The sequence below is a fragment of the Bombina bombina genome, chromosome 2, assembly GCF_027579735.1.
Source record: "Bombina bombina isolate aBomBom1 chromosome 2, aBomBom1.pri, whole genome shotgun sequence".
NCBI lineage: Eukaryota > Metazoa > Chordata > Amphibia > Anura > Bombinatoridae > Bombina > Bombina bombina.
The window spans coordinates 225,219,875-225,247,854 of record NC_069500.1 but is presented as its reverse complement, the minus strand read 5'-3'; the positions used below and the strand labels follow the sequence as shown (position 1 = coordinate 225,247,854).

General features: G+C 36.1%; 1 protein-coding gene across 7 annotated transcripts in view; it reads left to right on the top strand.

Moving 5' to 3' along the window:
* The window catches only part of MEF2C (myocyte enhancer factor 2C), a 391,548-nt gene extending 369,005 nt beyond the window's left edge, over positions 1-22,543 (top strand). For 5 of the 7 annotated variants that reach the window (XM_053701483.1, XM_053701481.1, XM_053701482.1 and 2 more), the window contains 2 exons: positions 4,822-4,954; positions 19,121-22,543. In XM_053701483.1, coding sequence (XP_053557458.1) covers positions 4,822-4,954; positions 19,121-19,442 — 455 coding nt within the window. In that variant the 3' untranslated portion in view covers positions 19,443-22,543. The remainder of the gene's footprint in view (positions 1-4,821; positions 4,955-19,120) is intronic. The other 2 variants (XM_053701486.1, XM_053701484.1) reach the window with 1 other exon arrangement.
* Positions 22,544-27,980: the final 5,437 nt, after the last annotated feature.

Genomic DNA, 27,980 nt, shown 5'->3' with positions numbered 1-27,980 from the left:
CTCAGGTGATATTTTCCTGTCAGCTTTTTACAGTTATACTGCATCAGTTTCAAGTGATTTAGCATATGAGTATTATGTCCCTTTAAGGAGACATTATAGTAGTTTGACACATTGGCGGAGTATGCAACCCATTTCTAGGGCCTAACTGAAACCCTTATTGAAATAGAATACATTTCTAGAGAGCATTTGACTATTTTAAGGTTCAGGTAGAGCCTGAGAATGCAAGAAATACTTAAAGTCCAATAGGTGAGTGTGGGAGCTGCTGAATGTGGTGAAGGAGGAGAATTGTGAACACAGGACACATAAGCATTCAGACAATAAAGTAGCGAAATAAGGAGAGCCAACAATAGTAAAGACATTGCAGGTCTAATATGAAAAGTCAGTGGAGGGTGCAGGGCAGGCGCTGAAGCAGTGGATGATATGGATGAGTCTGATAGAGGAATTTAAAACATCTCGGAGTTGAGATAGCTGTTTATTAGGATGTTGCAGTGACTTATATCTAGCTAAAGATCGCCATATTGATGCAACCGCTTGCTAGTTACTTTAACAGTAAGGTGCATCTGCTTATGAACTGCCAACTAGCAGGTTTGACACACACACATATATATATATATATATATATATATATATATATATATATAGTTGTATATATTGTTGTAGACGAGATAAGCATTTCATATTGTTTTTTTCATGACAGACTAAGCTAATCTACTTTAAGATTGATAAGTTTGGAAGTTGAGTTTAAAGGGCCATTGCATACAGTAGAACTACTGTATCAATAAATGCATAATAGCAAGACAATGCAATAGAACTTACTCTGAATTTCAAAAGAACAACAGATTTTTTTTGGACAAATTTCAAAATGTGCTTATATTTCCAACCCCCTATATCATGTGACAGCCTTCAGCCAATCACAAAATACTTATACCTATACACTATGAATTATTGCCCATGCCTCAGAAAGTTTGGATTTAAAAAGAATGTTCACAATTTGATAACAGAAGTAAATTGGAAAGCTTTTTTTTTTTATTGCATGCCCATCAGCATCACAAAAGTTTAAAGGGACACTGAACCCAAATTATTTCTTTCAAGATTCAGATAGTGCATACCATTTTAAGCAACTGTCTAATTTACTCCTATTATCAATTTTTCTTTGTTCTCTTGCTATCTTTATTTTAAAAGCAGGAATGTAAATCTTAGCAGCCAGCCCATTTTAGGTTCAGCACCATGGATAGCGCTTGCTTATTGGAGGATTACATTTACACAGCAATAAGCAAGCAAAACCCAGGTTCTAAACCAAAAATGGGCCGGCTTCTATGCATCACATTCCTGCTTTTTTAAATAAAGATAGCAAGAGAACAAAGAAAAATTGATAATAGGAGTAAATTAGAAATTTGCTTAAAATTGCATGCTCTATTTCAATCATGAAAGAAAAAATTTGGGTTTAGTGTCCCTTTAATTTTGACTTTGGTGTTTCTTTAATCATTTGATTTGCCAGCAAAACACCAGCTATTTTTAGTGCCATGTTGAAAAGTTTTGAGCATTTGGCACTGTTCTATGGGTTTTAAAATCTTCAGCATATGCATATGAATACAACCAATAGCTCAATTTTTCTAAAGAGGAACAAAATGCTTAATATTTGATTGGCTATTGGGTACTCACTACTATCTTCTTGTATCTTTTGAAACCTTTGCCCTATTCCAATTTTACCACATTTTGTTTTAATTAACACCCATCTGTTGTATATATTCTTGTCATCTAACTCTCCGGAATAATGTTTTAGTGATTGTAACTGCTTCCAGACAGTAATGTTTGTATATGAGTATCATTTAAAAATAAATCATGTAAAGTCATTAATCACATTTTCAGAAACTGAAAATGTTTAATTAGGGCAATTTAGCAAATTAGAAATATACTCATTGCTAATCACTTTTTTTTTTTTATCAATTAATTAACTCTGAACTAGGAGATTCCTAGTTTTTCATGCTTTACTTTTGACTCTTTTTCAAATGTTATGTTTGTAATACCACATCCAAGTGGTCATATGTCAATTCTGTCACCTGCTACAGACTTTCAACTCTCAACTCCCACATTCAAATGTGATGAGAATAAATTGATATGTTAGAAAAGAATGTATAAGGACAGGTTCAAAGTTTAGCTGATAAATGGTTAATTTTGTGTGTCAAACACAGATATCACATCCTTTGCTGCTGGTTGAAGTTGTATGAAGCCATACAAGTCTTTATTAGCGTTTGGTGAATCTAAGCATACATTCCGCTGTTGAACAGACTAAAGCACTGGGTTATTCCTCTCTAGACCTAGAGGGCTCTGGAGAGAGCAAATATCAAGCATATAACTGTGAAAACAGACATCCATTATAGTGGTCAGGTAATCAAATTTGCTCATAGTGAAATATTCTTAGTCCTCAGGGGCTGGACCCAGAGCAGAATTTAATATTGGTCAACCCTAATTTGGCACATTGTTGCTTTTTATCCTAAGTGATACAAATACAGTAACAATCAACATAGACTATGTGATATTAAAAACCTCTTGATTGTAAAAAAAATGGAGGGGGAAAAGGATATTTTGTAACCTAGGTTTTCTTTAGAAGGCTGCAAATATCTGATTTGCAGAATTTTAAAGAAACCCTAGGTTACAGATTTTGGTTTTTGGTATCTATAGGGAGTGTAGGATACACACAAATATTACAGAAGAGCAAGTGTTGTTATATATTCCTTTTAAAGGACCAGTAAACAAAGTAGATTTTGCATAATCAACAAACGCAAGATAACAAGACAATACAATAGCATTTACTCTGAATTTCAAATGAGTAGTAGATTCTTTTCTAACACATTTCAAAGTTATGTATATTTCCACTCCCCCTGTACCATGTGATAGCAATCAGCCAATCACAAATGCATATACGTATAGTCTGAGTTCTTGCACATGCTCAGTAGGAGCTGGTGACTCAAAAAAGTGTAAATATAAAAGACTGTGCACATTTTTTTTAATGGAAGTAAATTGGAAAGTTTTTTAAAATTACATGCTGTATCTGAATCATGAAAATTTAATAAAACCTGAGTGTCCCTTTAACTGAGGAGCTTACATGATATTAGCTTATTATTCAGTACAATAAGTTAATAAACTGCTTGTGTTTTAAGAAGAAATAAGCACAATCTGGAAAGAAAGTTAAATAAAAATCATCATTAATAACTGAAATAAATAGTCATTTTACACAAAGCTGCAGAACTTTAAACCCCTGACTATTTCTTCTCTGCCTTAATCTCCTGTTAATTGTGTTTTTTACATGTCTTATGAGTAACACCATGTCAAATCTGACAGATGATGTTGCTTCAGTAAAAGGCAAAACATCTGTGAATCGAAGCTGACAGACTGATATTATAATCTTTTGCCAATTTACTTTTTTTTGTTAACTGTAGGGCTTATGCTGTTAAAGCTAATAAATTGTCAGGCAAAAGTCTGCTGATTCCACAGGTTTTCTACATGATGCCACTGATATCATTGCCCACTAGTGGCCAGATTACAAGTGGCTCTATTTAGCACTTCTGTTCGCGTGCAAACACCACCTGAAGCAAACTTTTAACATGCACGGATTAGAGCGCATATTACAAGTTGAAAGTAAAATGTTTGCACGCAACCAAAAGCTGACACACACTTACTTGAGGACTTCGGGTATCACAACCACTTTAACTTCTCCCCATAGAAATAGATATTTCTTTATATATCTGATGTATTTTTTTGTAATAGGTATATATATATGGAGGGTTGATTTCTGTCCGCCGCCTCAGAGCAGGCGGACAGGTTATGGAGCAGCGATCCATACGGAACTTGATAAATATGCCCCTAAGTCTAAAGAGACTTATGGTTAGATTTATTAAGCAGCGGATGCTGCTATCTACCCACATACTTTCCAGCTCGCCGGAAATGTAAGTTAAGAAGCAGCGGTCATAAGACCAGTGCTCCTTAACTCGTCTGCCACCTCTGAGGCGGCCGACAGCAATCAATCTGATCGGTTAAGATCGGGTTGATTGACACCCCCTGCTAGCGGCCGATTGGGGGTTGACATTGTACAAGCATTTCACTAGAAATGCTTGTGCAATGATGAATGCCGTCAGCTTAATTTACACCATAGTTATATACAAACAATATTTCAAAAAGAAAATGCTATAAAGCTTTAGAGCATTTTCTTATTGCATTTTTATGTCCTTTTAATGAGGCTTTGATAATTACACATGTGGTTCTGTCTGTCCACGTCGTCTAAGTTGTTACATAATTCTGCACTATGCAGAAATATGTATTCTAAGGATAGTCTTTCATTTCAAAAATAGTTTAAAAACACAGAATTAGGTCGGTAAAACTTTACTCACCTTGTAAGTTCAACCGTCCTCTTCGACGCAGCAGTTTCTAATCACAGCACGCCCGATTACACCATTCAACTAAATGTAGCGCACTCCCACTCTAGGTAAAGCACAGAGTGCAGAATTATGTAGCATTGTAAACAACATTCACCGTCCCTTTAAATTACAGTGAAAAGGGGACACTATACTATATATTGCAAAGTTTTTTTATTACACACAAACATTTCTCGACATGTTTACTGTTTCAGCTGTGTTAATAATTTAAATTTAAAAGGTTTTTACTTCTCATTGTTTCTTCATGCAAAAAAACAAACAACATTCATACAAAGCTTTCATACCGATGACCAATTATTTGTTTTTTGCTTTTACTGTTGCTCTTGAAGATATCATTACATCTGTCACTTGTCCTATTAATACTTTATGTTTTGTATCTGTTTTATAGAATACTCATTAAGCAGTGCAGACCTGTCATCTCTATCTGGGTTTAACTCTAGTGCCCTTCATCTTGGTTCTGTAACTGGCTGGCAACAGCATCACCTGCATAACATGCCTCATTCAGCCCTTGGCCAGTTGGGGTAAGTAGAATCTCTCAATCAATTATGATAGATGCATTTTGTTAACAACAACAAAAAAGCAATTTTTTCAGACATGTGTTCTTCTTTGTTAAAGGGACACTGAACCCAAATTTTTTCTTTTGTGATTCAGATAGAGCATGACATTTTAAGCAACTTTCTAATTTACTTCTATTATCAATTTTTCTTCGTTCTCTTGCTATCTTTATTTGAATAAGAAGGCATCTAAGCTTTTTTTGGGTTCAGAACTCTGGACAGCATTTTTTTATTGGTTGATGAATTTATCCACTAATCAGCAAGGACAACCCAGGTTGTTCACCAAAAATGGGCCGGCATCTAAAGTTACATTCTTGCATTTCAAATAAAGATACCAAGAGAATGAAGACAATTTGATAATAGGAGTAAATCTGAATCACGAAAGAAAAAAATTGGGTTCAGTGTCCCTTTAATCGTAGTCAATCTCTTCACTTATTGCTCTGCCTGTCCCTGTACTCACATCCTTACGTTGTACTCTGTAAATTATATGTTGTTTTTTTTGTAGTTAATACATGAGTAATGAGTATTTTTGGATTTCTTTAACTTCTATAAAACACATTCTCATTTACAGGCTTTAATTCTTTAAATCATATAATTTTTGTCCTATTGCCTGTCAAACTATCAGCCAGATTACGAGTTTTGCTTTAGGAGCTATGCGGTGCTAAAGAGCAGTTTTCTCTCACCGCTCACTTACATGCAGCGCTGGTATTACGGGTTTTTACACACCCGGCGTTAAAAGACAAAAAGTGAGTGTAGAGCAAAATTTTGCTCCACACTTCACTTCAATACCAGCGCTGCTTAAGTCAGCAGTGAGCTGGTCGTACGTGCTCGCGCACGATTTCCCCATAGGAATCAACAGGGAGAGCCGGCTGAGAAAAAGTCTAACACCTGCAAAAAAGCAGCGTAAAACTCAGAAAACGCAACCCCATTGATTCCTATGGGGAAATAAAATTTATGTTTACACCTAACAATCTAACATGAACCCTGAGTCTAAACACCTCCCCCAATGTCGCCGCAACCTACCTACACTTATTAACCCCTAATCTGCCGCCCCCAACGTCGCCGCCACTATTCTAAATGTATTAACCCCTAAACCTAAGTCTAACCCTAACCCTAACACCCCCTAACTTGAATATAATTTAAATAAATCTAAAGATTAAATAGTATAATTAAATAGTATAATAATAATTAAATAGTATAATAATAATAGTATAACTATTTAATAACTACCTAGCTAAAATAAATACAAATGGACCTGTAAAATAAAACCTAACCTAATAAAACCTAACCTAATAAAACCTAAAGTTACACTAACACCTAACACTACACTACAATTAAATAAATTAACTAAATTAAAAACAATTAAATCAATTAAATTAAATTAGCTCAATCACAACCCCCCCCCCCACTAAATTACAGAAAATAAAAAACAAATTACGGATATTTAAACTAATTACACCTAATCTAATATGCCTATCAAAATAAACCCCCCCCAAAAATAAAAAACCCTAGCCTCAACTAAACTATCAATAGCCCTTAAAAGGGCCTTTTGCGGGGCATTGCCCCAAAGTAATCAGCTCTTTTACCTGTAAAAACAACCCCCCAACAGTAAAACCCACCACCCACACAACCAACCCCCCAAATAAAATACTAACTAAAAAACCTAAGCTCCCCATTGCCCTGAAAAGGGCATTTGGATGGACATTGCCCTTAAAAGGGCAGTTAGCTCTTTTGCGGCCCAAAGCCCTAGCCTAAAAATAAAACCCACCCAATACACCCTTAAAAAACCTAACACTAACCCCCTGAAGATCGACTTACTGTTCTGAAAACCGGACATCCATCCTCAAGGAAGCAGCAGAAGTCTTCATTGAACTGGGCCGAAGTCCTCAACGAAGCCAGGAGAAGTCTTCATCCAAGCTGGGCGAAGTGGTCCTCCAGACAGGAAGAAGTCTTCATCCAGAGGGCATCTTCTATCTTCATCCATTCTACGCGGAGCGGCTCCATCTTCAAGACATCCGATGCGGAGCATCCTCTTCATCCGAAGTCTTCTTACTGAATGATGGTTCCTTTAAGTGACGTCATCCAAGATGGCGTCCCTTAGATTTCGATTGGCTGATGCAATCAGCCAATCGGAATTAAGGTAGAAAAAATTCCTATTGGCTGATCCAATCAGCCAATAGGATTGAGCTTGCATTCTATTGGCTGTTCCAATCAGCCAATAGAATGCAAGCTCAATCCTATTGGCTGATTGCATCAGCCAATAGGATTTTTTCTACCTTAATTCCGATTGGCTGATAGAATCTAAGGGACGCCATCTTGGATGACGTCACTTAAAGGAACCGTCATTCAGTAAGAAGACTCCAGATGAAGAGGATGCTCCGCGTCGGATGTCTTGAAGATGGAGCCGCTCCGCGTCGGATGGATGAAGATAGAAGATGCCGTCTGGATGAAGACTTCTGCCCGTCTGGAGGACCACTTCGCCCAGCTTGGATGAAGACTTCTCCCAGCTTCATTGAGGTCTTCGGCCCGGTTGGATGAAGACTTCTGCCACTTCCTTGAGGATGGATGTCCAGTCTTCATAACAGTAAGTCAATCTTCAGGGGGTTAGTGTTAGGTTTTTTTAAGGGTGTATTGGGTGGGTTTTATTTTTAGGTTAGGGCTTTGGGCCGCAAAAGAGCTAACTGCCCTTTTAAGGGCAATGCCCATCCAAATGCCCTTTTCAGGGCAATGGGGAGCTTAGGTTTTTTTAGTTAGTATTTTATTTGGGGGGTTGTTTGTGTGGGTGGTGGGTTTTACTGTTGGGGGGGTTGTTTGTATTTTTTTTTACAGGTAAAAGAGCTGATAACTTTGGGTCAATGCCCTGCAAAAGACCCTTTTAAGGGCTATTAATAGTTTAGTTTAGGCTAGGGTTTTTTATTTTGGGGGGCTTTTTTTATTTTGATAGGGTTATTAGATTAGGTGTAATTAGTTTAAAGATCTGTAATTTGTTTTTTGTTTTCTGTAATTTAGTGGTTTTTTTTGTGATTTAGCTAATTTAATTTATTTAATTGTTTTGAATTTAGTTAATTTATTTAATTGTAGTGTAGTGTTAGGTGTTAGTGTAGCTTAGGTTAGGTTTTATTTTACAGGTCAATTTGTATTCATTTTAGCTAGGTAGTTATTAAATAGTTAATAACTATTTAATAACTATTCTACCTAGTTAAAATAAATACAAACTTGTCTATAAAATAAAAATAAACCCTAAGCTAGATACAATGTAACTATTAGTTATATTGTAGCTAGCTTAGGGTTTATTTTATAGGTAAGTATTTAGTTTTAAATAGGAATAATTTAGTTAATGATAGCAATTTTCTTTAGATTTATTTAAATTATATTTAAGTTAGGGGGTGTTAGGGTTAGGGTTAGACTTAGGTTTAGGGGTTAATACATTTAGAATAGTGGCGGTCGACGTTGGGGGCGGCAGATTAGGGGTTAATAAGAGTAGGTAGGTTGCGTCGACATTGGGGGCAGCAGATTAGGGGTTAATAAAAATAATGTAGGTGTCGGCGATGTTGGGGGCAGCAGATTAGGGGTTAATAAGTATAATGTAGGTGGCGGCGATGTCCAGAGCGGCAGATTAGGGGTTAATAAGTATAATGTAGGTGGCGCCGATGTTAGGGGCGGCATATTAGGGGTTAATAATATTTAACTAGTGTTTGCGAGGCGGGAGTGCGGCATTTTAGGGGTTAATATGTTTATTATAGTGGTGGCGATGTCTGGACTGGCAGATTAGGGGTTAAAAATTTTATTTTAGTGTTTGCGATGCGGGAGGGCCTAGGTTTAGAGGTTAATTGGTAATTTATGGGTGTTAGTGTACTTTTAAGCATTTTAGTTTTATGCTACAGCGTTGTAGTGTAAAATTCATAACTACTGACTTTAAAATGCGTTAGGGATCTTGGAGGTAGAGGGTGTACAGCTCACTTTTTGGCCTCCCAGGACAGACTTGTAATACCAGCGCTATGGAAGTCTCATAGAAAAAAGAGTTTACGTATGTCGTTTTGCGGTAAGGCCAAAACAGTGTGCGTTGCCCCTAAACCTGCAAGACTTGTAATACCAACGGTAGTGAAAAAGCAGTGTTATGACCTGTTAAAGCTGCTTTTTCAGCCTAACACAAAACTCGTAATCTAGCCGAATGTTTTTATAGGAGGTTCTCTATAGTTTTCTTTACTTATGTGTTTAATCCCTTTGCAGGGATTAAACACAGAGTTTGAGAGTTGTTATAGCATATGACAAATCATTACAAAATAATTATACAATTATACATATATATTTAATACCAAATCATATATTATTAGGTTAAAATATCTAAGATTAATATTGTGTAATAATCTGTGTCTTTATAAGGGTTAACAGTAATCTTTGCACAGAAATACAAGTCTTCCTTTACTATATTTTTCATAGGGTCCAACAAGAAAAACAGCAACATTTGCGGCTCACTACCTGCCTGATTAAACATCGTTGCTTTTCTTATTGGACCCTATGTAAAATATTATACATTTTTATTTTATGCTACTGGAGGACTTATATTTTTGGAAGTTCACTTGGGCTTGATAGGGCTCCTCTGGGGACTGCAACCTTACAGTGCTGTCTTTATATTGCTTTTGTTGTGTACTACTAACCTTTATATAGATACAGAATATTATGGAACTATATCAACCAAGCTATTTACAAACAGATCAAATAAAATAAAAAAAGAGAGAAAAAAGCAACAAAGAGAAATATGTTAGTGCATCACTATGAGATAGAAATAAAATGTATAGAATTGAACATTTAGGGGTCTATTTAACAAGGGCTGAATAGCCCCTGTTCCCCTTGTTTCCGCACGAGCCATCAGGCTCGCCGGAAACAGGAGTTAAGAAGCAGAACTCATATGCCGCATCTGATACGGCGTACAGCAATCCGCCCGATCATGTACAATCGGGCTAATTGACACTCCCTGCTAGCAAAATCTGCAGGGGGCGGTATTGCAGCAGCAGTTCACAAGAACTGCTGGTGCAATGATAAATGCCGCTGTTGGCGTTTATCGATGTGCGGCGGACATGGTTTGCTATAGCGGATCATGTCTGTCCGCAGATATATAAATAGACCCCTTATACTCTTGCTCTGTCACATTATATGTTAGACACAGTACTATCAGATGCTGCATTTCCTCAGGAATTAACTGACAAAAATAGAAATACATAGTTTAAACCCATAACAATGTGCTATTTAGATTGAACAAATATTATTACTTGCAGGTATTAAAACATTTTAGATAAAAAATGATATTAGAATCTAGATTGTTATAATACAGGAAGCCATACTCTTTTGTGGTTAAAGGCCATCATTACCCTCTGTATGGCTGAGATATAACAGACTGGTGTCTCTGTAAGTCTACTATGTCTGCCAACATCTTGCTTTGCATGTGCTCCTTCCACTGAGACAAATAAAGAGACTGTTGAGATACTGAGAAGCTGTTTGCCAACTACACAGTGAACTAGGGCTATATGAGCTTGATCATTGTGATCTGATATGGCTTCTTATGTCAGTGTGTTTGCACTCAAGTACGAGTTTTTAATCTAAACTGCTAATAAAAAGTTGTTAACGTTTTTTACACACGCCACACACACACCACACACAGTTTACTCTCACACACACACCATACTCTCTCATACACACCACACTCTCACAAACACACACTATACTTTCACACACACATCACACTCTCACACACACACACCACACACGCTATACTCTCTCACACACACAGCCCACACATCACACTCTCACACACACACACATACACACCATACTCTCACACACACACCATACTCTCACACACACACCACACATCACACTCACATACATACACACACACCATACTCTCACACACACACCACACACATCACACTCTCACACACACACACCACACACACTATACTCTCTCACACACACACACCACACATCACACTCTCACACACACACACATACACACCATACTCTCACACACACACCACACACACTATACTCTCACACACACACACCACACATCACACTCACACACATACACACCATACTCTCACACACACATCACACTCTCACACGCACACACACACCACACACACCATAATCTCACACACACACCAACACATCACACTCTCACACACACACACACCACACACACCATACTCTCACACACACACCACACACATCACACATCACACTCTCACACACACACACCACACACACTATACTCTCTCACACACACACACCACACATCACACTCTCACACACACACACACACACACACACACACACACACACATACACACCATACTCTCACACACACACACCACACACACTATACTCTCACACACACACACCACACATCACACTCACACACATACACACCATACTCTCACACACACATCACACTCTCACACGCACACACACACCACACACACCATAATCTCACACACACACCACACACATCACACTCTCTCACACACACACACACACACACACACACCACACACACCATACTATCACACACACACCACACACATCACACTCTCACACACACCACACACATCACACTCTCACACACACACACACACACTATACTCTCTGACACACACACCACACATCACACTCTCACACACACACACACATACACACCATACTCTCTCATACACACCACACACATCACACTCTCACAAACACACACCACACACTATACTTTCACACACACACACACACCACACATCACACTCTCACACACACACACACACATACACACCATACTCTCACACACACACCACACACACTATACTCTCACACACACACCACACATCACACTCACACACATACACACCATACTCTCACACACACATCACACTCTCACACGCACACACACACACACACACCATACTCTCACACACACACCACACACATCACACTCTCACACACACACACCACACACACTATACTCTCTCACACACACACACCACACATCACACTCTCACACACACACACATACACACCATACTCTCTCACACACACCACACACACTATACTCTCACACACACACCACACATCACACTCACACACATACACACCATACTCTCACACACACATCACACTCTCACACTCACACACACACCACACACACCATAATCTCACACACACACCACACACATCACACTCTCACACACACACACACACCACACACACCATACTCTCACACACACACCACACACATCACACTCTCACACACACCACACACATCACACTCTCACACACACACCACACACACTATACTCTCACACAAACACCACACACATCACACTCTCACACACACCACACACAACAATACTATCACACACACACACATCACACACACTATACTCTCACACACACACCACACACTATACTCTCACACACACACCACACACATCACACTCTCACACACACACACACCACACACACCCTACTCTCACACACACACCACACACATCACACTCTCACACACACCACACACATCACACTCTCACACACACACACCACACACACTATACTCTCTCACACACACACACCACACATCACACTCTCTCACACACACACATACACACCATACTCTCTCATACACACCACACACATCACACTCTCACAAACACACACCACACATGCTATACTCTCACACACACACCACACACATCACACTCTCACACACACCACACACAACAATACTATCACACACACACACACACACCACACACACTATACTCTCACACACACACACCACACACTATACTCTCACACACACACACCACACACATAACACTCACTCACACACACACACAACACACACTATACTCTCACACACACACCACACACATCAAACTCTCACACACACACCACACACACTATACTCTCACACACACAACGCACACATCAAACTCTCACACACACACCACACACTATACTTTCACAAACACACCACGCACATCACACTCTCTCACACACACACCACACACACTTTATTCTCACACACACCACACACATCACACTCTCTCACACACACCACACACATCACAATCTCACACACACACACCACACATACTATACTCTCACACACACACCACACACACTATACTCTCACACACACACATCACACTCTCACACACACCACACACACTATACTCACACACACCACACACACTATACTCTCACACACACACACCACACACACTATACTTTCACACAAACCCCACACACATCACACTCTCACACACACACACACTATACTGTCACACACACACACACCACACATACTATACTCTCACACACACATCACACACATCACACTCTCACACACACCACACACACTATACTCACACACACCACACACACTATACTTTCACACAAACACACACACACCACACCACACACACTATACTCTCACACACACATCACACTCTCACACACACCACACACACTATACTCACACACACCACACACACTATACTTTCACACAAACACACACACACCACACCACACACACTATACTCTCACACACACACCACTCACATCACACTCTCACACACACACCACACACACTATACTCACACACACACCACACACATCAAACTCTCACACACACACACCACACATACTATACTCTCACACACACACCACACACACTATACTCGTACACACACACATCACACACATCACACTCTCACACACACCACACACACTATACTTTCACACACACACCACACACACTATACTCTCACACACACCATTCACATCACACTCTCACACACACACCACACTCACTATACTCTCACACACACACCACACACATCAAACTCTCACACACACACCACACAAACTATACTCTCACACACACACACCACACACACTATACTCTCACACACACTCCACACACATCACACTCTCACACACCCACCACACACACTATACTCTCACACACACACACCACACTCATCACACTCTCACACACACACCACACACACTATACTCTCACACACACACACCAAACACATTATACTCTCACACACACCACACACACTATACTCTCACACACACACCACACACATCACACTCTCACACACACATACCACACACTATACTTTCACACACACACCACACACATCACACTCTCACACACACACCACACACACTATACTCTCTCTCACACACACCACACACACTATACTCTCACACACACACCACACACATCACACTCTCACACACACACATCACACACACTATACTCTCACACACACACCACGCACACTATACTCTCACACACACTCCACACACATCACACTCTCACACACCCACCACACACACTATACTCTCACACACACACACACCACACTCATCACACTCTCACACACACACCACACACACTATACTCTCACACACACACACCAAACACATTATACTCTCACACACACCACACACACTATACTCTCACACACACACCACACACATCACACTCTCACATACCACACACTATACTTTCACACACACCACACACATCACACTCTCACACACACACCACACACACTATACTCTAACACACACACACCACACACATCACACTCTTACACACACACCACATTCTCACTCACACATCCACACCACATTCTCTCACTCTCTCACACACACACCACATTCTCTCTCACACACACACTCCACACACACCATACTCTCACACACCACACTCTCTCACACACACCACATTCTCTCACTCACACATCTACACCACATTCTCTCACTCTCTCACACACACATCACACTCTCTCTCACACACACACCACACACACCACATTCTCTCTCACACACACACACCACATTCTCTCTCACACACACACACACACCATACTCTGACACACACACCACACTCTCACACACACATACCACACTCTCACACACACCATTCTCTCTCATACACACACCACATACACCACACTCTCACACACACCACACTCTAACACTCTCTCTCACACACACACACACAACGTACACCACATTCTCACACACACATGCACCACACTCTCTCTCTCTCTTTCTCTCTTTCTCTCTCTCTCTCTCTCTCTCTCTCTCTCTCTCTCTCTCTCTCTCTCACACACACACACACCACACTCTCATACAAACTAAATATTATAAAGTGAGCTGGTGCTAAATGTGAAGCAAAATTTATATTTTTATACATACACACCATATTCTTTAAACCTAGAATTGATACTGCAAGATTTAATACATTTTTACTAGATATGTCGCAGAACAGGCTAATATTATCATATAATATGTAAGATTAGCATATTTACATATCAGGAAGTCACATGCCTTAAAAAAATCAATAATAAAAATTATAAATATAAAAATTGCAGATAATACATGTGTCTTAAAAATACAAAAGCTGTACATTTATATATATATACTGTATATATATATATATATATATATATAAACAGAAGATTGAAGATACCTTTATCAATAAAAGTAAGGCATTTATTTTCTATGGATTTCTTAGCTTTATCTATTGTCAAATTACCTAGAAACTGTTTTTCATGAGTTTGAAAAACCTTGTGATTATTTTTTTTAACAAGGAATAACATAATTAAAGATAAAAACATATAATGTTTTTACAATCATGTATCATACATTAGATGTTAATATCTCACGGTGTTGATTACAGGCTTCATCACATGTGTGCAACTTTTAATGGTATACTAAAATATTTTCTTTTTCCCATCTATAAGAGAATGCTTCAACATGCTTTGCACAGCATTGTTTTTGCAAATTGATGTTTCTGTTCTGAATAAACCAACTTTTTTTTCAGTTTGAATTGCTTTATTCAGCCAGTGAGCTGCAGAGACCCATTTTCATAGTATATTTTGCTTAACCTTTTTAATGAAAAAAAAAAGATTTTCTAACATTTTTATTGCTGCTCTACAGTACACATGTTAGAAATATTCTGACTACAACGTCCCTTTAAACATGTTTTTGCAATTGTCATTTTTGAATCATTATTGTATATTTTGCCTTTATCATGTGATAGAGCAGTTAGAGTTTGGCCATTCTTGATTAGTTAAATGAGCTGTGGAACTGCCATAGAATGAGACCGAGAGCTGATTGGCTCCCAGCACATGCACCATGACATGAGCTGTGTGAAATAGCCCGGGCCTCTAAAAAGTCTTTAGATATATATATATATATATGTGTGTGTGTATATTTATTTATATATATATATATACAGTATATATATATATATATATATATATATATATATATATATATATATATATAATATTCAATATATTCCTTGTAGCCCAGGACTGTGTTGCATACATTACAGGTAGTTAAAAGGTTAACAGGTAAGCTATACATTTGCCTTTCAAAAAATATGTATTATTACATAATCTATCTTTCTAATACAACCTTTAAGTATCGTAAACTATTAATTTTTAAAAGTGCTTATTTATTACTGCTGTGTCCCAGACTTGTGTCCCAGTCTTTCAATTCTATATATTTATTGCTAAGCTGAATTTTTTTCTCTGAAACAGTTTTTTAGTGGAAACCATTGGCTACAAACAAAAATGATTAACACCCTAAAATATACATTGCAATGAAATAAATATAAAAACACAATTATTTAAAGTATCAATGTAAGACATAAAACCATTGCCCAAATGAAGCTAATATGCTACCCTTTATGATCTAGTTACTGAGTATCACATTGTTATTGTACACCTAACAACTATAAATAAAATAAAAACTTCATGAAATATTATGGAGGTTAGTGTTGCTGTAGTTTAGCCTCTATTTAACTATCCTTATCTAGTGCTAGGCCTACATGCCAGATGCACATTTTACTTTTTCATAGTATAATTTTCAGGATAGTTGTCTGTAAAATAAGAATCATACTAATAACTGAGCAATAAATGTAAATATTTAATTGTAACTAAACAATAATAAAGCTAGAGTGAAATGTATATGTGTTACCAGCAGGTGGCGCTTTTACACAATGATTTTTTTTTTAGAATGAATTGCACATATTTCCATTACACATGCTTTTCACAAATAAGGTTATCACATGAAATGTGTTAAATCATTTTTAGATTCTTTTTTATCTTTAAATTGTTAATGCCACTGTAAAGTGAAAACATATATATGCACACACATTTTTTTTTAACTTAAAGGGACACTGAACCCAAATTTTTTTCTTTTGTAATTCAGAAAGAGCATGCAATTTTTAGCAACTTTCTAATTTTCTCCTATTATCAATTTTTCTTCATTCTCTTGCTATCTTTATTTTTAAAAAAAGGCATCTAAGCTTTTTTTGGTTTCAGTACTCTGGACAGCACTTTTTTATTGGTGGATGAATTTATCCACCAATCAGCAAGGACAACCCAGGTTGTTCACCAAAAATGGGCCGGAATCTAAACTTACATTTGTGCATTTCAAATAAAGATACCTAGAGAATGAAGAAAATTTGATAATAGGAGTAAATTAGAAAGTTGCTTAAAATTTCATGCTCAATCTGAATCACGAAAGAAAAAATTTGGGTACAGTGTCCCTTTAAAGGTAGAGTAAAGTCAACATTAAAATAACATGATTCAGATAGAGCATGCAATTTTAAACAATTTATGTCGGTTCTCAAATTTGCTTTGTTATCTTGGTATCCTTTGTTGAAAAGCATACCTATTTAAGCTCAAAAGCAGCAACGCACTACTGGGATCTAGCTTAGGGATGGGCGAATGTTTCTAAAAAATTGAAATTTAAAAAGAATTTTGATACATTCGTTCGTTCAAATCAAATTTTGAATTTTTATATAACATTCAATTTTCGAATTTTCGTTTTTGAATTTTTCAATAAAATTTGAAAATATTTGTTCGAATAATAGAATGTTTAGCTATGTATTCATTCAATTTCAAAATTTAATATTCAAATTTAAATGTGACATTCGCATTCGAATGTGACATTCAAATTCGAAATAGTATTTCTAGTCTACAACTGTGTTTAATAAATCTACTATTCGAATTTGAATGCTACATTCAAATTCGAATGTAACATAGGAACTCAAAATAGTATTTCTAGTCTACAACTGTGTTTAATAAATGTAATATTCGAATTCAAAATAGTATTTCTAGTCTAAAACTGTGTTTTATAAATGTAATATTCAAATTCGAATGTGATATTTGAATTCGAATGTGACATTCGAATTCGAAATAGTATTTCTAGTTTACAACTGTGTTTTATAAATGTAATATTCTAATTTGAATGTGACATTCAAATTCGAATGTGACATTCGAATTCGAAAGTGACATTCAAAAACTGTAAATAACATTCGATAATAGAATTTTTAAGAATATTTGTTCTTATCAACATTCTATTATGTAAATCGAATTTCTACAATAACATTCGTTCTAACATTCAAATTCAAATATAAACATATTCGCCCATCCCTACTGGTGATTAGCTGCACAAATATACTTCTTTAAATTGGCTCCGCTGATGTGATGAGCTAGCTGAGGTGTTTAATAGTGTATTTCTGCTCCTGCGTCTACCTAGATTTACTCTTCAACAACAGATACCAAGATAAGGAATCTAATTTGAAAATAAAAGCAAATAGGAAAGTTGTTAAAATTTAAATCTCTAACTGAATCATGAAAGTTTAACTTTCACTTTACTGCCTCTTTAAAAAATAATGTCACTCTAGTAATGTATACTCAAGGCTCTACAAAATCAATTTAAGGATCAGAGTAGCCAACATGACCCATTTCATATATAACTTTAGAAGGCAATGTGTATATATATATATATATATATATATATATATTTATTTATTTTAACACCAGCTTATTTTATCATCTGTTCGGTATCAGTATACAGATATTGCTGTTGATCTGTATGATGATGAAACGTCACAGCTGTGATGGACATCTACATTATGTTTCTAAAATTGGAAATGTAGGTGGCATTGCTGCTTAGATTAATTTGTTTTTGTTAGTGTAAGAGAGTTTAGAGGCATTTATGCCTCCTCATTCTGTAACTGCGTTTCCTTTCCTCCTACAGAGGTTGCACTAGCACTCACTTATCTCAGAGTACAAATCTCTCCATGCCTTCTACTCAAAGCCTCCACATCAAGTCAGAACCTGTTTCTCCTCCTAGAGACCGTACAACCACACCCTCGGGATACCCACATCACACGCGCCACGAGGCGGGGAGATCTCCTGTTGACAGCCTCAGCAGCTGTAGCAGTTCGTATGATGGAAGTGACCGGGAAGATCATCGGAACGATTTCCACTCCCCTATTGGACTCACCAGACCTTCGCCGGACGAAAGGGAAAGTCCCTCAGTCAAGCGTATGCGGCTCTCTGAAGGATGGGCAACATGATAGAATAATTATATATTAGATTTTTTTTGCAGTGTGTGTGTGTGCTATACATAATGGGAAAGGGGGGTGGAAGGGAGGGTCGATATACATTATATGTGCCGTGTGTGGGGAAGAAAAAAAGGTCAGGTACTCTGTTTTGTAAAAGTACTTTTAAATTGCCTCAGTGATCCAGTATATGGAAGGAGAAATGTTGAGATAACAAGCTTAGCACTTGAGATGTTCAACAGAAACTTGTACAAAATAGATTTTGAAGCTAATTTCTTTTTCACTGTTGTGCTCCCTTTGCAAAATGTATGTTACAATAGATAGTGTCATGTTGCAGGTTCAACGTTATTTACATGTAAATAGACAAAAGTAAACATTTGCCCGCAGTGGCTGATCGTTAACTAAGAAAGAAAAGCAGCTGTTATGCAACATATAGAAACATGTACAGAGTTTTGGACAGACCCAGCATCCAGTGGGCATAGATGCCTATTGGCTAGGTAATTGGTATGTGTAACCTACTCAAACACATCAGCATATACAAAAAGTGTGGAATGTATTTAAATGGAAGTAACATTTAAGACAGAACCGTACTGAATGTTGTGTTTGAGAACTTACATGTTTTATTAATTGTTCAGTCCTTGGTATACATCATTTAATATATAGAAATATAAATTATGTACATTACATTTTGCTTATTTTCATATAAAAAAAAAGGTAAAACAAAGTTTGCAAAACATTTGTGGCTTTTTGTAGGTATCTTAAGCCAAAATGTGGTTTTTTTTTGTTTTGTTTTTTTGTTAAATAGCTTTGCTAATATTTTAAACAGTCCTAAATAAAACCAAGATAAATGGGGTCTTTTTTTGTAAAAAAGTAATTTACTACCCCAAAAAATGAAGAACTCCACGCTTTTGCTAATCAAGATAACTGTTTTCTCTTTGTAGAAGTTTTGTTTTTGAAATGTGTATTTCTAATTATATAAAATAATATTGAGAATCTTTTTAAAAAAAATCTGTGAAATTAACATGCTTGTGTATAGCATTCTAATATATAATAAACATGAAACTAGCATTTTTTTTGTTATCTTAATAGTGGGGAGGGAACAATTATATTTCTGCATTTGCACATTTAGTAACTGTTTTATTTAACTCTGCATACATTTTGCAGATCCAAATTCAGCGATATCACAAGGATAACCTGCAAGATTGAAACTTGTTATTTAAAAAGGTTCAGTTTTGCATTAACCCTAAGTTTGCATTCAGTTGGGTGAGCTGACATACCTTGTACATAAAGTTTTTATCATTGCTGTCATCTGTTTGATGCAAAATATCAATAACCAATTAATATTCTACAAAAGCATCATCTTTCTAACAATAACGTTTGCATCTTGACGTGTCCAGAATTTGCAAGTATAACAGAATTTGCAAGTGTTGTTAGCAGTTACTTGCCTTATAACAGGTTCTTTCTAGGAAATTATACAATCTAGATATGGAAATATAATTCTAGCAACATGTCTCAAAAACATCTTAGAGTATGCAATAGAAATCGAAATTTGCTATTTTAGTGGTATTGTAAATTAAACTTATCATCATAACCAGGAAACATTTTGAATATTAAGGAAACATTAGCAGAATTTAACATAGTAGATATCATTTTACTGAAGTGTTAATATAGAAATACAAATGAATAAATGACAGGCTGCCCTCAGGTTCCACTCAGCAAACGTAGTGTAAAGCGAGCATAGCAATATGAAATCTGATTTATTAGATAAAAGCACAATTTTGTGAATGGGTCACTTTCTGTAAAATATAACTTTTTATCTTTTTGAGATGTACCTTGCCAATTATTGTTTTTTGGCAATGATCATTTTGGCTTTTATGGCAATCCCTTTGTATTTAAGTATTTTTTGGGGCAGAGCCCCAAAGGGGGTATTAACATTTAGCATAAACTTGTCCTATATAAAACTGAAAAAAAAACAGGCAGCATACTTATTTCCAAGACAACAGTATCAGTGGCATTTTAATATAAAACTATTATTTCTACATAGAATCCTGAGTTATATATTTTCATTATAACTTTGGAGTTAATTATTAAAAAAATACTCCAAAGGATATTGACGTATGTGGAAATGTGCAGTTTTGTTGTGATAAATGAAGAATAATTATAATTTCCTTATCACTTTACACCAAGCTGCAATAAGGAAAAAACACAATCTTTATAAAAATGTCAGTTTTCTAATAATTGTATGTGTTTGTGCCCTTATCTTGCATTTTACACCCCTCCTCTAACTTAGCTATAACAATACTGGTGTTATGTTCTTACCATTGTGTTTTTTTCAGAAACTTAAATTATATGTATTATATTTATCCATTTGATTTTTTTTTAACAAGCCACTTGAAAATGAATAAAGGCTGTTGCCTAAATACGGAGTACTTCATTTATTTTTCTCAGTGCCATCTGCTGTGATTTCACATTTTTATCAGTGTTTCTTTTTCCCCATCAACTATGGATTTAACTAAGGACTCATGGAATATGTGTATGTTACAGTATCTTAAATTGTCTGTTTAATTAAAGCTTTGTTAATATATTTTAACCAAAGACATGGAGCAATCCAAGTTTTGATATTTTGAAAAATATCATGCAATAGTAAACATGACAAAAAAATATAATATTCTCATTTTACTACTTATACAACAAAAACCATAATCCAGAAGATGGTTTCCATCATCTTTTGCTTTTCTATAAAAAAAAAAAGTACAGCAAAATCTGTTAAAACTTGGATTGCACCAACTGGTTTTATTTATCATTGTAGAGTTATTTTTTAAGTTTAATTCCATTTAATATTAGTGTTTAAAATCCAAAGTTTGTAAAAGAGGAAGGTAATAGTTCATTACAAATGAAACAGAGGCTCACAGCGGCATAAGCTGGACTTTGTCGCCCCTAGGTGACATGATGTTATATTGCTTAAGTTAAAACACATCTGTATATCTCAAGGGACTTAATTCAGCTGTCTGTAGTGATAAAATATGGAAAACATTGAAGAAGTTTCTCCTGCTGGAAACAAGGTATAATTTGTATTTTGCGGACAAATAAGTAAAATTTATGTCTTTCATAGTGAACTATGTGTCTCTAGTGCATTTTTTATTTACTAATTTATTAGAGAAGCAATCAAATATACCAACAGTGACAATGATATAGCACCCATGCTGGCTCAAATTGTTCTTACAGCGCTGTCTCAGCAAAGCATAATAATACAGTAGCTAAGTATTTAAAAAGCTACCATTTGAATGTCTACATATATTATGTTTTGTTTGACTTACAAATTATCTATATCTAGTTATAATTTAAGATGTGTGATTTTGTTTGATATCATTACCAGATTTTGTGAAATGGATTTACAAGACTAGTAGGGTTAAAAAATAATATATATATATATATATATGTATATACATTTAAACACAAAAAAAATTATTGACAGCGAAAATGTTTTTTAAAAAAAATCCATCTCTCATGCAAGAGTGACACAAAATAGAACATATATATAGCATATATGCACTGTCAACAAATGAGATGACTTAAAGGGACATAATACTCATATGCTAAATCACTTGAAATTGATGCAGTATAACTGTAAAAAGCTGACAGGAAAATATCACCTGAGCATCTCTATGTAAAAAAGGAAGATATTTTACCTCAAAATTTCCTGAGCTCACCAGAGTAAGTTCTGTGTAAAAAGTTATAATTCAGTTACTGCCCAGCTGCAGGTAAAATTTTTTTAAAAAATGAAGAAATTAACTGCAGCCAATCAGCATCAGCAGTGCTGAGGTCATGAACTCTTTTACTGTGACCTCATGAGATTTCACTTAACTCTCATGAGATTTCATAGTTAACTTCCTTAAACTAGATAGGGAAATAATATGAGTGTGCACGTAACTCATTCCCTTGCCTGTCCTGGGACAGACATACTGATTTGCTGCTTAAAGTCCTTCGCAATGGGGTTTGAATACGTAGGACATTTTGAGGTAAAATATCTTTCTTTTTTACATAGAGATGTTCAGGTGATATTTTCTAATCAGCTTTTTACAGCTATGCTGCATCACTTTCAAGTGTTTTAACATTTGGGTATCATGGCCCTTTAAAGTGAATCTGAAGTTTAATGAGAAAGTGCCCGGTTTTAAAAAATACTCATAAAAACGGGCACTTTCATTCATTAGACATTTAAGCGTTTTTTTTAAATACTTAACTTTTTTCCTTATGGTGATCCTCTGCCCGCTTCTCATGCTGTATTTAGTATATCGATGATGAATCTTGCTTCCTCCAATAATTGCGTGGTCTCACGAGCTTGACACCTTGGGATGCACACAATGATTGGAGACAGCCGGATTCACTGCGGGAGGAAAATCGCCGGTCTGCTGTCATTAGGAAAAAGGTAAGTATATTTTAAATAAATGCTTAAAGGGACATAAAACCCATTTTTTTTCTTTCATGCTTTAGATAGAACATAACATTTTAAACAACTTTTTAATTTACTTCTATTATCAAATTTTCTTAATTTTCTTGTTATCCTTTGTGGAAAGTAGAAATGTAAGCTCAAGAGTGTGCACGTGTCTGCAGCACTATATAGCAGCAGTTTTGCAACAATGTTATACATTAGCAGGGGCACTAGATGGCAGCACTATTTCCTGTTGTGTAGTGCTTCAGGCATGTGCATGCTACCTACCTAGGTATCTCTTCAACAAAGAATAACATGAGAATGAAAAACATTTGATAATAGAAGTAAATTGGAAACTTTTTAAAAATTGTGTCCTCTATTTGAATCATGAAATACATTTTTTAGGTTTAATGTCCCTTTAAATGTAAAGTTTAATGAATGAAAGTGCCCCTGTTTTTATGAGTATTTTTAAAAACTTGGCACTTTACACTTCACATTCACTTTAAAAAACAAACACAACTCAGCCAATGTTGTTTCCACAGGAGATTGTGGGAATGCAAATTAGCTGCCTGATGCCTTAACATTTTGCCTCTTGCAAGTTTTAAACGCAGACTCTCTCATGCTGGTAAAGTGTGGTTCCAGGTGACTTTAAGGGATGTAAATCATTGACACTAGAGAGTGAGACACAAAACAGAGGGGTGCCTCATGTGTAGATCACCTAAATATGTGAAGAATGTATGCAACAGAAGCCAAAAGGGTACTCACATTTAGCAGGTTGATATCTTGGGGTGTATCAGCTCACCCACTCTCCTGGTTAGGCAACACCGGCTGGATCACAATCAGGTTACAAAGCTCACAACACTCTGGCACTCCAACCAGAAGACATAAGGTGCTTTCACTGAGCTCAAGTTTAAAATTGGTTTATTAAAAACAACTTGTTAAAAACAAAAGCAGTGAATAAAAATAGAGGTATCAAGGTGGTGCCCCCTAAGTTCAACGCGTTTTTTCGGCTTTAACAGATATTTTATTAGGCATTGGCACTAGAGAGTCTGGGGTTAAAACATCTAATGCATATAATAAGGTTTAGGTTTAATGATCTTTTTACAAATGCTTGTTTTTTTTAAACAGAAAATATCTCATGATGAAAAAGAAGCCTTCAACAAAATGGTTAGCGATATAAATTTTATTTAGAATACTAAGAAAAAAAACTAAGCAATAGCTTTACAGAAATATTGGTCTTCTAGTAGTTACTTTATAAGTTAATCATGGTAGTACAACCAAAGAACATTATAAAAAAATTTATATTCAGAATGGGTTTTTCTTTTCTTAACAGCTATTAGATAATAAGTGTGGGGCATGGGCGGACTGAGATCAACCAGGGTCGCCGGGCAAAAGTGTGGCAGGGCCCCCCAACCCCTTTTTGCTCCACCCACCTACCTCTGCCCCTCCTCTACCATATTGCCCCTCCCACCTCCCTTACCCCTGTTATGAATATTACCTTATCTATAAAAGTATATTATGTGAAATGGTGCAATTTTTAATGACACACTTTTTATAACTTATTAAAGATAATAAACAAAACCTGAATCCTTTTAGTTGCTATCAGTCTATTAATTATACGGACACCAGATGAATAACAACAAAAAAAGAGCTTTATTAAAAGATTTCGATTGGAAAAATATTTAGCATTTAATAGTAACTTAAGCAATAAAAATATTACAGAGAAATAAGCTACAGTCCTATAATAATCAATTAAAGCGATAACATAATAACTCCAACTAGCAAGGAAAAACCCCCCAGAATAATGCAGAGATAAAACTATAAAGATAATTAAATAATATTTTCAAAATAACACAAAAATTGGCAAGATGATAGGAACCAAATATTTGATTTTAAACCCTCTAAGGTAATTGCAGAGAATCAGGTACATTAATAATTATGACAAACCATCAGATAATAATTTATCATAATTCCTGATTCACCCGATGTTATTGTTGACAAATAAGACCAGGTGGTAGGAATTTTTTAAAATGAAAACACTAAGCTATAAAACAATTAATTAATTTACCTGACCAAATAGACAAATATTTTACATAAATGTAAAGTGTAAATCTTAATGACATTAACATTTAAAGTGACTTAATTTCATACATCACCAAAATAAATTCCCCCTTTGCAGACAGGAATCAAACTGTCAGATCGTAGGTCTGTCCGAGTAGCTAAACTAGCCTCAGCAGTTATAATCCAATAATCTCGGACCTCTGTAGTTGATTAGCAAGTTACCAACTCCATATCTTATGTGACCAGTTCCAAAACACAGGAAAATGACCCCCTCCCATTGGGCCAGACCCTATATATTCCCATTCTCTCATATAGGAGGAGTCATTAACTATAATATTTTAATCATTAATTAACATAAAATTAATTAGATGAAATATTATTGTTCTAACAGTAGATGGCTCCCGCATATAGGGTAAAAATTCAAGGAAAATACTTATTTTATTTATGCTTACCCCAACATTCCTAAACTACAGTCAAGGTTATAAATTGCACTTATTTACAGAAATAAGTGACTAGCTGGGGCCTAAGCAAGTAAACTACCTTGAATCTTGGAAAACATATTGATATAAAACTTCTCAGTCAGCAAGACTGAGGAATACAAAATTCAATGTTATAATAGATGAGCCCTGGTTAGGCTTAAATAAAAAAACAACATGGAGTCTGTTGTGTCATGAAATATTCATGACATATTCCCCCTCTTCTAGACTATCTTACCCCGACTAGGATGGATGAGATTAGTCTAGATCACTGTCTTATATGGGCGATCGTTATGGTCAACCATCCGAAGACTAAGAGGAGAAGGATATTTTCCCCTTTTGAAATTCTTATACCATAGAATCGTTAACCCACAATTCCAAATTATAATTAATATATCAAAAATGGACACGTATATTATTTTTCCAAGTACCCACGTTATGTACAACTTTCAATTGATAAATATCATTAAATGACATATGTGGCACCTTCATTAGAAAACAAAGTTCCATGTTTTTGGGTTCAATGTAGAGTGGCAAAGCAGAACCAGCATCAAAAGCAATTGTTATTTGCATTTCAACAACATCCTTTCCATAAGCTCTTAAGAGCATTGTTCTTATAATGTCCTTGTTGACAAAATATAATGGAATACGTCCCTCAACAAGACTCTCAATTCCACTTTGGTTATCTCATAACCAGTTTCCTGTAAAATACACCACTGGATCCAAAAAACTTAGCAGTTCATTCTGAATTAGTTCATGCTTATATTGAACCTTTATAGCTCGGACAGAAAGACCTGAATGCAAATTAATGGTCACAACAGTATCATTAACAATCTCCATCATGGTTGCCATCTGTTTACGGAAAATTAACATTTAATGCTTCAAATTTACTGATGGAAATAGAATTAGACACAGCCACGGCAATAACAGCTGAAAAAACGATAACGGATGTTGCAACTAGTCCAGCAATAACTCCAGGTGAACATTTTTTACGTGATTGCACATTGTAAGATCCACCAGGAAAAGACTTCTGCAACTGCCCCAACATTTCCTTAGTAGTAGACTGGACCCTTTTACCATGTTCTTGATACCAACATTTTATTTCTGTTGATTCAACTTTGGAAACGTCAAAATATTCTCCAATAGCAACTTTAGGATCCAGACTGATGAATATCTTTTGGGAAAAAACATTCCGGTTGGTAATCAGGAAACTAGGTGATTCCTCAAGCATGATCCCAGGTTCTATCACAGGCTGTACATGAATCTCAACCGAGACACCCTGGCACAGGAACAGGAAGGTCCAGATGACTGCCAACATCCTGGATCTCATCAATCCAAACCCAACTGGAAGGTGATATTTATTGGTAATAGGGGAAAAAAAACATACTAAGTACAAGATATACATTTTTATCCTAAAGAAACCATTTTAATAATCATAGTAAATTATTCTTCTGAATATGGATAATTCTCCCCCTCTAGTTTAAACTTTGACCTAGGGTGACAAGCACGCAATTGGTTAATGTGTACCCACTTTTCTCTTGACTTCCCACTTGTAGGAATCAGAATCTTATATGCCACAGGTAAAAG